The sequence below is a fragment of the Argopecten irradians genome, chromosome 1 (assembly GCF_041381155.1).
Source record: "Argopecten irradians isolate NY chromosome 1, Ai_NY, whole genome shotgun sequence".
Classification (NCBI taxonomy): Eukaryota; Metazoa; Mollusca; class Bivalvia; order Pectinida; family Pectinidae; genus Argopecten; species Argopecten irradians.
The window spans coordinates 5,559,176-5,572,020 of record NC_091134.1 but is presented as its reverse complement, the minus strand read 5'-3'; the positions used below and the strand labels follow the sequence as shown (position 1 = coordinate 5,572,020).

Below are 12,845 nucleotides of genomic sequence, written 5' to 3'. Positions count from 1 at the left end.
CCCTCAACCGATCCAATAATCGATTAACTACTAGATGACCCTCAACCGATCCAATAATCGATTAACTACTAGATGACCCTTAACCGATCCAATAATCGATTAACTACTAGATGACCCTTCAACCGATCCAATAATCGATTAACTACTAGATGACCCTCAACCGATCCAATAATCGATTAACTACTAGATGACCCTCAACCGATCCAATAATCGATTAACTACTAGATGACCTCAACCGATCCAATAATCGATTAACTATAGATGACCCTCAACCGATCCAATAATCGATTAACTACTAGATGACCCTCAACCGATCCAATAATCGATTAACTACTAGATGACCTTCAACCGATCCAATAATCGATTAACTACTAGATGACCCTCAACCGATCCAATAATCGATTAACTACTAGATGACCTCAACCGATCCAATATCAACTAGACCAATCCAATATAATCATTACTACTAGATGACCCTCAACCGATCCAATTATCGATTAACTACTAGATGACCCTCAACCGATCCAATTATCGATTAACTACTAGATGACCCTCAACCGATCCAATAATCGATTAACTACTAGATGACCCTCAACCGATCCAATAATCGATTAACTACTAGATGACCCTCAACCGATCCAATAATCGATTAACTACTAGATGACCCTCAACCGATCCAATAATCGATTAACTACTAGATGACCCTCAACCGATCCAATAATCGATTAACTACTAGATGACCCTCAACCGATCCAATAATCGATTAACTACTAGATGACCCTCAACCGATCCAATAATCGATTAACTACTAGATGACCCTCAACCGATCCAATAATCGATTAACTACTAGATGACCCTCAACGATCCAATAATCGATTAACTACTAGATGACCTCAACCGATCCAATAATCGATTAACTACTAGATGACCCTCAACCGATCCAATAATCGATTAACTACTAGATGACCCTCAACCGATCCAATAATCGATTAACTACTAGATGACCCTCAACCGATCCAATAATCGATTAACTACTAGATGACCCTCAACCGATCCAATAATCGATTAACTACTAGATGACCCTCAACCGATCCAATAATCGATTAACTACTAGATGACCCTCAACCGATCCAATAATCGATTAACTACTAGATGACACTTAACCGATCCAATAATTGATTAAAAATTGTATAATCGACTAGTGGGGTAAATATTAGAACTTATTGTGATTTTAACAATTTTCAAATTAAAATACAAATTACAGTGTGAATGCCTTCATACATTTTTCTATTACAATATTTTTCACCATTTATTGTCAAAAACTTGTAAGAAAAACATTCAACATTCACTTCACTGCTTACGATGAAGACAAAAGTAGCCATAAAAAGGCAATTTGACTGCAAAATTGAACCGATCATTTTGTGCAAATTATTGGATCAGATGGGTCATCCAATTGGAACCGAGGGCGGACTATCATTTTTCGCCAATTATACAACACTAGAAACTTGTCTATATACTGACATACTGGTCCATGTCATGTTTATAGACAAGTTGATCACTATGCATGTGTTATCCAAGTGTCTGTATAGGTCATCTGACCCGAAGGGTCAAGATGAACTATAGTTGTCATGTTTCGTCCTGCGCCGTCCGCGGTGCGTCCGCGGTGCGTTAACTTTTCACATTTTGAACTTCTTCTCAAGTTCTACCATTACGATTTGGCTGAAACATCTTGAAAACACATTTTTAAATTCTTCTCAATTTCTAACAGTGCAATTTGGCTGAAACTTGCATGAAATGATCCTGACATGGTCCTGACAAAGTGCTGTTATTTTTCGGGTCGATCTGAAATCTAAGATGGCTGCCACAGCCGCCATCTTGAAAACATATTTTGAAGTTCTTCTCAAGTTCTAACGGTGCGATTTGGCTGAAACTTACATGAAATGATCCTGACATGGTCCCGACAAAGTGTTGTTATTTTTTGGGTCAATCTGAAATCCAAGATGGCTGCCACAGCCGCCATCTTGAAAACATATTTTGAAGTTCTTCTCAAATTCTACCAGTGCGATTTGGCTGAAACTTGCGTTAAATGATCCTGACATGGTCCTGACAAAGTGTTGTTACATCTCTGGTTGATCCCAAATCGAAGATGGCTACCATGACACAATATCTAATCAATTTCCTATATGATTATTACCAAGGTAGTCAGATGGCTGTTAAACGCCCTTGGGCCTCTTGTTTAATTTTAGGATGTTTGTTTTCTAAATCTATGAAAATTTCTAAGGAATGGAATTAAGATTGTGAATGGCAAGATTAAACTTGATGTTATCTTTAACGGAACATTATATCATATAGCTCACATTAAATGTGACTCTCCCCACCTCCACTTACAAAAAAAAATGAAGATTCCATATCAAAACATGACTTTGATGGATGTAGTATACTGTGTAGGATTTTCTGAATGATTGAAATCATGAAGTTTTTTTCTTACATAAAAAGCTCATGCTGTTTGTTCTGGAAATAAATCATTCATAACGCCATCCATATGAATTTAAATGAAAGAAAGCTCCTTCACATATGTAACCTTGTCTAGTGATCATTGTGTCTTATTGGTAAGTAACTTAAACTAAGCTTATCATTTCCCCTTTCTTCTTAATACATTATCAGGTGTGATTATTATCGATCGACACACAAATATCTATACAAATCTGCCAATCAGGCGTGTACGTGGTTTACACTAGGGGGCCTGGTGGTCTAGCTATCGGGCCTTGTATTGCTGTACTAGTGTCTGTACAGGTCTCTATCATGTTGCTGTAGTTTGGAGTGAGGTATTTGGATCACTGATTTAGCTCTAAGTATACCCATTTGTGATTAAGCTGTCATACAAGCAGTATTAGCGTTACTCATCCGTAGTTCAACCCATTTAAATTGCTTAAACACCCCTTATAGGTTGCCAGTTCAACTTGATAAAATTGATTCAAATGGTAATGATATTGGGTTTTAGTAGGCGGTACATCCATGTTGTGTGTACACACTTCTAACTACGTTTTAAACATAAGCTTATAATTATGAAGCTTACAGAAAAAATTTAGATAGTGAAAAAAATGTTTTTAGTCACATTCAGTTAATTTTAGTTAATCTTGAATGTTATTTTTGATGACTTTGTTTCTCTACAGATTTTCCTAAAATTTCCTATGAATGTAGATAAAAAAATATATGCATATTTTTTCAATAAAACATTGATTGGGGACCCAGCAATTAATTCTGTTAAATTTAAGTGCTAGATGGAATTATTTAGAGACCACTGGAAAAGTTTCACTAATTTTAAGATAGAATCATTTGGTTCCATTTCTACAGACTTTTAATTACCTCAAAATATTTCTGTGTGTATGTTTTCTATACCACATGCACTCATTAACATAAGAGTTTGTGAAAAGACTCAAACATCATGTGTATTTGTATTAGATTTGACATTAAAGGATCTATACTATATGGGTTTAAAAATCAATTCCAATACAGGTGACAAATGCGTTAACTAAATTTACTTACACGATTTAATGAAAATGACTTACAAAAATATTGTTATCTCAGAATAAAGCAGAGATAACCTTTAACATGGCGGACAAACAAGGAAATACGGTAACGGGTTTGCCGTGGTGTTTAACAAACAAAGGCTCGACAAACTTTTTACATTTCAGCAATCATAGACAATAACATTCAGATCACACATTGACACTTGAAGCCAAAAGATGACAAATTAAAGAAATTCAAAAACTTTGTAAATGCGGTAACGTGTTGACTTACTCCTCGGCTTTCAAAAAATATTTTCATTTCTTTAATAATTGAGATAACCTTTGACCCATGGATTGTATTGTGTGTTGTTTGCCGCTGGTGTGAGTGTAATCCAGGGGATTACTTTGGTAAGCCATTAATGGCCCAATATTTGTTCAAGTCGAGAGCTCGGCTTTTGTCATATCAAGTCAGCACTTGTGATCTCACCTAAGACACTTAATGGAAGAGAGGGGCTCGTAATAATTGTCCATTTCACTTCACTTTTGTTACATTTATTTACTCTAATTGATTACAGCTTTCAAATTTTTATGTTTACTCATTTACAAATATTGTAAATGATTTTGAGCTTCAAACACAGAACTCAACAAAATGAAAACAGCATTCATGCAGAGATAGACTTCATATTGTGCACAATGGTATGATTGACATCAATTGTCATGGTGCAGTTATTCATACACAATACAAAATTGGGAATTTGACTTCTAATTTTAACAATGACTATAAATAATGACATAATACAATGAATGATATCGATGGCTGTCATGGGGATAGCAGGCTCAGTAATTTATCTTTAAAAATTTTGACTGAGGTCAGGCCAAAGTGATCATCTAAAATCAATGTACCAGTTGTCAGCATCTGTCCATCAAGTATCCAATCATATCTCCTTATAAGAAATTATCTACAATATTATAGAAATAAATAGATTGCTAGCTTTCTACACTTGTATGTGACAAATCACTCAACATCTTTGTTCAGAACTGCAGAGTCTGAAAGTAGAGGCAATGCTTTAATTAAGCTTAATATGAAGTTATGGAATAAATATCATTGTCTGAAAGTATCCTGCATTGGAAATCAATGTGATTCACCCTCATGTTAAATGTAATTATAGATGGTAGTTAACTGATTATGACCTTTTTATAGGGCAGGCTGAAAATCATGGACATTTTAATGTGCTATCTTATGATTAACTCTTTACAATAACTAAACTTTAATAAACTTAGTACATTGTATTTGGTGTTTAGTAATGAAAACATCTTGAGATTGTATTATCTCATATGGAATAAACATTGAAAGATATCCTTGGTTAACATAATTTGAAGAAAAAAATTAACCACAAAAATGTTTTTTTCAACCAGCCCTGTAAGTTTAGACAAATAGCCAATCAATGATGTTACAGAAACTGATGTTTTACTTGATTGGCTAATAGTTATAGTCTAAACGTAAGTCTAAGATTGTTTCATGATCCCGAAGCCTAATCAGATATGGCTTCAGATTAGTCCCCGACCCATCTTTATTTTCACCAAGCCTTAAGGGTTTTCTTCACTGGTCATTCTTTAATCTTATTCTGTTTGGCAGATATCTCATGTGATATCTTCAGGGCTGGAAAATCGCTGTGTTTTGTTTCATCTTGCTAAAAAATTAGGGCTATTAAAGATTTACCATGTAATTTGAAGGTGAAGGGAAATGAAAAAAATTGGGAGATTCAAAAAAAAACTAGGGCCATTAAAGGTTTACCAGGTAATTTGAAGGTGAAGGGAAAAGAAAGGTTTACCAGGTAATTTGAAAGTGAAGGGAAATTAAAAAAATTGGGAGATTAAAAAAAAACTAGGGCCATTAAAGGTTTACCAGGTAATTTGAAGGTGAAGGGAAAAGAAAAAAATTGGGAGAAAAATCCACAAAGTTACAGTCAGTACCAGGCAATTGTCTCACATGGGTTTTGTACTGGTAGAATGTAGAGAAACAACAAGCTTACTCTTCATTTTCAAGTCTTAATCATTGCTTGGGTGGTTATGTTGGTAACGCTTGTTGTGCATTTATTGTAAAATGAATAAAAACTGTTTACTGTTGTTTTGTTTCCAGGTGAAATCATTAACAACAGACTGTACCAATCTACGCAATGATGCTTTACGGGTTCGAGAAGAATTACGTCAGGAACAGAATCGGGCCGAGATGGCTGAAACTGGATTCATTCAGACCATGGAAGACCTAGGTTAGCACCAGTATATGTACAGAATATCTATTTGCTTGGTTTATACCCTCGCCAAAGAGTGTTTGTCCTACAGCATTGCCTGTAACCTTCCATGCTTTATCTTCCTGTATATATCTTCCTGTTGTGTACATGTATTAATTCAATACAGCTAGCTTATATAACGTTCTAACAATGAGATTCTCCCTAAAACTCATCATATACAATAAACTGGTAGCCTGCTGTACAATATGAATCTACAAGATTATCATTTAATTTACATGTACCAGTAATATTTAGAATTATTAGGTATGTACAAAAAAATGTACCTTTAAATGATTCATTGTCATTGATTGTCCGCGTGATGATGTAATTCCAGAACGTTTAAAGAAGTCCCACAGTTCTGCAGAATCTGACCGACAATTACTGGTGACAGAGTTAAGTCGACTTAGGACACAATATGAAGACTTGATCAAACAACTTGAGCAGACGCAGGTCATTGTCGATCAACAAAAGGTAGCTATCATTTTATCAACTAACAATATTTATTTCAGCATGATATTGGTGTTTACATAATTACTCCAGAAGGCGCTTGCATGTTTTGCTTAGGGATTTAATTGTGAAAAGCCCAATTAAATAATTAAATTGTATTAACTAAATGCATGAAAATCTTAAATGCTGAAATGTTCAATTTTAATCTGTTGTTATATTCATGCTATTGATATTGTACACAGTCCAGCTATAGGTTGGCCAGTGTAAACCTTTCCCAATTTAAAAAAAAAAGGTGATTACTTTACCAATAATTACTGATGTTTGATTTAAAACTTCCCTTGGAAATGTTACTGGCAGACAAGATTACTATCGGTAATCACTTTTCTGATAGACAATATTACTATCGGTAATCACTTTACTGATGTCTGATGTTATGACTTCCCTAGGAAATGTTACTGATAGACAAGATTACTATCGGTAATCACTTTACTGATGTCTGATGTTATAACTTCCCTAGGAAATGTTACTGATAGACAAGATTACTATCGGTAATCACTTTACTGATGTCTGATGTTATAACTTCCCTAGGAAATGTTACTGATAGACAAGATTACTATCGGTAATCACTTTATACTGAAGTCTGATGTTATAACTTCCCTAGGAAATGTCACTGACAGACAAGATTACTATCGGTAATCACTTTACTGATGTTTGATATTATAACTTCCCTAGGAAATGTTACTGGCAGACAAGATTACTATCGGTAATCACTTTATGTCTGATTTATACTTCCCTACTTTACTGAAGACAAGATACTATCGAATCACTTTACTGAAGTCTGATGTTATAACTTCCCTAGGAAATGTCACTGACAGACAAGATTACTATCGGTAATCACTTTACTGAAGTCTGATGTTATCACTTCCCTAGGAAATGTCACTGACAGACAAGATTACTATCGGTAATCACTTTACTGAAGTCTGATGTTATAACTTCCCTAGGAAATGTCACTGACAGACAAGATTACTATCGGTAATCACTTTACTGAAGTCTGATGTTATAACTTCCTTAGGAAATGTTACTGACAGACAATATTACTATCGGTAATCACTTTACTGATGTTTGATATTATAACTTCCCTAGGAAATGTCACTGACAGACAAGATTACTATCGGTAATCACTTTACTGATGTCTGATGTTATAACTTCCCTAGGAAATGTTACTGACAGACAATATTACTATCGGTAATCACTTTACTGAAGTCTGATGTTATAACTTCCCTAGGAAATGTCACTGACAGACAAGATTACTATCATGTTATAATCACTGATTTATCGGTAATCACTTTACTGATGTCTGATGTTATAACTTCCCTAGGAAATGTTACTGATAGACAAGATTACTATCGGTAATCACTTTACTGATGTCTGATATTATAACTTCCCTAGGAAATGTTACTGATAGACAAGATTACTATCGGTAATCACTTTACTGATGTCTGATGTTATAACTTCCCTAGGAAATGTTACTGACAGACAAGATTACTATCGGTAATCACTTTACTGATGTCTGATGTTATAACTTCCTTAGGAAATGTTACTGACAGACAAGATTACTATCGGTAATCACTTTACTGATGTCTGATGTTATAACTTCCCTAGGAAATGTTACTGACAGACAAGATTACTATCGGTAATCACTTTACTGATGTTTGATATTATAACTTCCCTAGGAAATGTTACTGATAGACAAGATTACTATCGGTAATCACTTTACTGATGTTTGATATTATAACTTCCCTAGGAAATGTTACTGATAGACAAGATTACTATCGGTAAAGACTTTACTGATGTTTGATATTATAACTTCCCTAGGAAATGTTACTGATAGACAAGATTACTATCGGTAATCACTTTACTCAGATAAAGGTAAGTGGGATATAGTGTATACATGTTATAGGACATTGTAGACAGATGCAGACTAAATAACATATTCAGCTTTTTCTGCTTTTAACCAATAATTCAGTGAGACTTACAGGAGTGTGTTAACATAAATATACAAATGTAAAAGTAGAGGAGTAAAAAATTATTGGCCAGACATGTGTTGAACCTGCGACCTCCAGATACTAGCCAGAAGTTCTACCAATTGAGCGATAATTATAAACGGCCCAGTTCATTGTCATTCTGTTACACATGCTGTTGGAATGAACCTAAATTAGTACAGTTTTGTATTTATCCCTACAGAACACTCACTGTTTGTGAATATACTGATTTATATACAACTGGAAATGGGCTCCCATTGGGCTAATACACATATTTTATATGGCAACCATTTTATTTCCATCTAGATCATGCAAACACCAAAGTCACAATTACTCCTATGATACAGCTGTAGATGTTAAGTCACAATTTTTCCTGTCATGTAACTGTAGATGTTAAATATTTGGTCACATTAAGTTATACTTGTGTAAATGTGATTTCAGATCAAATAATCTGTTTGTTGACTTTATTTATAGAAAAACAACAGCCTTTGTAAAGTCGTTTACAGATTTTAGGGGCTTGTCACTATATCTTAATGTAGATTTAAATATCAAAGAAACACAATTTAACAAAGCATGACAATTTATTGACTCGTGCCCTATCCGGGCCACGAACTCACGATCTACGGCACCCAATCGCCTAGCCAAACATACCAGCACCTTCTACCACTGCACCACATCCATGTCCCCCGTTTGTATGTGTAGATTTAAAGATTTTATTTTGAACTTTCCTTCAAATATTTTATCAAAAATTATTACTTATAGTACATTAATTATTTAAGTATTCTGGGATTAGAAAGCTTGCATTTATAGAATTTTTGTTTCTACAAATTTTAGTTTAATTATCATTCCATCATATAAATTTCATTAAGATACTTTTAAGTAAATTCTCTAATCACATCTAAAATAAATTTATAGATTTTTCTTTGTTTCCAGCCCTATCATCAATGAATTTGATATATTATGTGAATGAATTCATAGTTTTATCAGTCATGTGATAACAGAACTTGAATAAGAAATAAAAGTACAGGAAACCTTATAAGTTTTAAAAGTACATGTGGTCTCTTATATCAATGGTCAAGGTATTTTTACAGAGAAACATGTTTTGTGTTGAAGAACCTTCTCATCTTGATGTTTCCCAATATGATCTGAAGTGTTCTGTATCGAACCTATATTTGATATATTTGACATGGACCATTGATGGTGTCTGTCAAAGGTATAATACACTTACTACGTAGGTATATCAAATGTCCTCTTAATTAAAACCTTTTAGCTGATTAATGAGGTCTTCACCAAACACCTTCATTGTCTAATTGTGTTTAGAAGTAAAGTGATAGCTGTGACAGGGCTGAATTTCTGTGGGGGTTTGGTGTTTCGAGGAGAGCTAGGGTAATAAAACGTCACCCTCACTTACACCACTACAAAAATGTTTAGTGATTCAGACACACTTGAAATAGTTTAAATGTCTCTTGATAGCTTTATCAATCTAATAGCTCATCTTCAGTTAATTGAACTTGGGAGGTCAACAGAATTTAAAAGTACACAACATACCTTATCATCGACTTTCTATGTCCCATAGGTGATGGAAAACTGTGATGTATACCTACTAAATAAACATAAAAATTTGTATTTGAATTCTATTATAAGTAAACTTATTCTTTACCTGACTTAGATTCTTTATTTCAAACTAGAGATCCTTGTGTTTGAACTTCAGACACACCAGTATCTAGACTTAATGCAATATAGGTGCCTGTGATAAAACCATCTCATGTTTCAATACTGGCCCTGTATGTGTGGTATATTAGAGATCGTACCTTCCATATGAAATCCTGAGTCAGCAAATTTTTTTACCTGTCCAAATCTGAAGACTTTTCCCAAATAATCTAAAGACTTTTGGTGCCAGACAAACATGATGCACCACTATATATATTTCTGATTTGATTTGTTTTAGTAATCATGATTGTTTGGTATTTGAAAATAAAAACTAGAGATCAATTAACATAATAAGACTAAAAAAGCATTGGATTTGTGTCACAATAACCAGGATTATTTGTTATAATGATGTTGTTGACTAACATAATACCGCTGTAACTTGTGCATGTGTGGTGGCTGTTCTAACAGATCGGTAACAAGGAACTGGCCGAGAAAACAGAACATCTTAACACAATAGTACGAACACACCAGGAGGAAAAAGATCGACTACGAAGTATGCATGCCAAGGAACTCGAAGTGAGTGAGAACAGGAGCCATGACCTGTACAGCCTTCTAGGATGTTTATAGTGAATGTTTTATAACTGTTCATTAACGATGGTGTAGGGTACTACCAACATTCAGTGTTAAACAACCTGTTTTTGTGGAGATTTTAAATCAGTCAAATAAATTATAAAAAAACCCAAAAAAAAAAAAAACCCAAAAAACTTTCAATTTAGAAGATGCCTGAAATGAAGTGAGAGACTTAAGGAGAGATTTGTCAATGATACCTTTATATTTTCCATGCGTAGTTTTTCCTCTTCCAGTAAACTAATATTATTTCAATTCATCATTCTTTGAAAAAATTGCTGCTATCTTTTATATCAAAATGTGTTTGAAAATTGTTTCAAATGTTTTATTTTATCAGTAAAAAATGATGTTGTTTCTCAGGTGTTTGATACACTAAATGATGAATGAGAAATTAGAGGGTATATAATACTTACTGTATGAAGTCTTTTTAAACTCTTATAGCCTACAGAGTTATTCCCCTTCTGCATTGTGTAGTCTTTGATCATATTCCCTGCAGAGTTATTCCCCTTTACATGTAGTTTGATTTTTAACATCAAATTCAAAATTATCAGCTATGATGATATGATGAAATATGAAAGTAAAAAAAGTACAAAAAGTTTTATAATGCTTGAATTGCCTTATAATGTAGATGATGTATAATGTTGATATAAATTGCTGTACAGGCGGAGAGATCCCGACTGGCGGAGAAACAGTCAGCAGAAGACGAGGCTTTGGAGTATAAACTCAAATTCAACGAATCTGATTCTCAAAATCAAGTTTACAAGAAAAAGATGTGAGTAAAATAATTATTAATATGTACAAGTAATTATAACATTTCATTGCATAATTTTGAAACTATAACAGTATTTCAATAATTTAGATTTATTGATGGCATTTAAAACAAATGACATCTAGGTATCAATCCAGACTCTTTGTTTTAACATGTTTGATTCCCTTTTATTTGGTAAAGGGGAAAATTTTCATGTGCTCCATTTGTCACTTGATAATACCATTATGTGGAGTATTCATTGTGAATGTTGTGAACTAAAGCTAATGTGCTATAAGTTGTAAAGCCAATAGGCTTATAAGAGTTATGGCCCCTTTTTAGTTTCCCATTGCTACCTACATGTATAAAACACTTAAGTGAGGCTGAGGCTATAGACTGACTACCAGTCCCTATCTGCTGAGAGAATCTTATCAATAACTTGTGGTTAGTCTAGGTTGAAGCATTTAGGTTAGTTACTTGCTTTTAAGAAAGAAGTATTTCAATGACACTTCTACTAGAGATTTGTGAAAGTTAAATTAATTATGATTCATCGTCAAATAGTTTTCAAGCTATTAGACTTTAAATATTTCTACTGCAGCTAATTTGAAAATGGCTGTCAGTGGCAAAATCTCTGTCCTGAAATACCTTGTAATAGGTTTGTGTGAGTTGATGTCCTCCTACTTTATAGGACAAAGTTATAATAGCAGATTAATGAAGATAGTTTGATGTAAAATACTTTAACATCTGAATATTTGTACAGAGCCGTGCTGGAAAAGGAGCTGGCCTCTATGACAAAGAAAACAAAGGCCAGAGATGAGGAATATAATGACGCTGCAGATCGTCTACAGAAGGAACTAAACTCACTCCAGCACCAGCTAGAGGTACTACAGAAGGAGAAGGACCGAGCCACAAAGGACAAGGAAAACCTGCTAGAGGAGGTAAGTTGATATAATGTTAGAGATTACAGGAGGTAAGTAGAATTACAGGAGGTAAGTAGATATAATGTTAGAGATTACAGGAGGTAAGTAGATATAATGTTAGAGATTACAGGAGGTAAGTAGATATAATGTTAGAGATTACAGGAGGTAAGTAGATATAATGTTAGAGATTACAGGAGGTAAGTAGATATAATGTTAGAGATTACAGGAGGTAAGTAGATATAATGTTAGAGATTACAGGAGGTAAGTAGATATAATGTTAGAGATTACAGGAGGTAAGTAGATATAATGTTAGAGATTACAGGAGGTAAGTAGATATAATGTCAGAGATTACAGGAGGTAAGTAGATATAATGTTAGAGATTACAGGAGGTAAGTAGATATAATGTTAGAGATTACAGGAGGTAAGTAGATATAATGTTAGAGATTACAGGAGGTAAGTAGATATAATGTTAGAGATTACAGGAGGTAAGTAGATATAATGTTAGAGATTACAGGAGGTAAGTAGATATAATGTTAGAAATTACAGGAGGTAAGTAGATATAATGTTAGAGATTACAGGAGGTAAGTAGATATAATGTTAGAGATTACAGGAGG

General features: G+C 33.9%; 1 protein-coding gene across 8 annotated transcripts in view; it reads left to right on the top strand.

The window, feature by feature from the left end:
- LOC138315980 (coiled-coil domain-containing protein 150-like) overlaps window positions 1-12,845 on the top strand; it is a 52,578-nt gene that overhangs the window by 11,346 nt on the left and 28,387 nt on the right. For 6 of the 8 annotated variants that reach the window (XM_069257486.1, XM_069257443.1, XM_069257480.1 and 3 more), the window contains exons 4-8: window positions 5,650-5,779; window positions 6,135-6,271; window positions 10,408-10,515; window positions 11,229-11,338; window positions 12,072-12,249. In XM_069257486.1, the coding sequence (XP_069113587.1) occupies window positions 5,650-5,779; window positions 6,135-6,271; window positions 10,408-10,515; window positions 11,229-11,338; window positions 12,072-12,249 (663 nt within the window). Of the gene's footprint in view, window positions 1-5,649; window positions 5,780-6,134; window positions 6,272-8,122; window positions 8,177-10,407; window positions 10,516-11,228; window positions 11,339-12,071; window positions 12,250-12,845 lie in introns of all 8 variants that reach the window. The other 2 variants (XM_069257463.1, XM_069257471.1) reach the window with 2 other exon arrangements.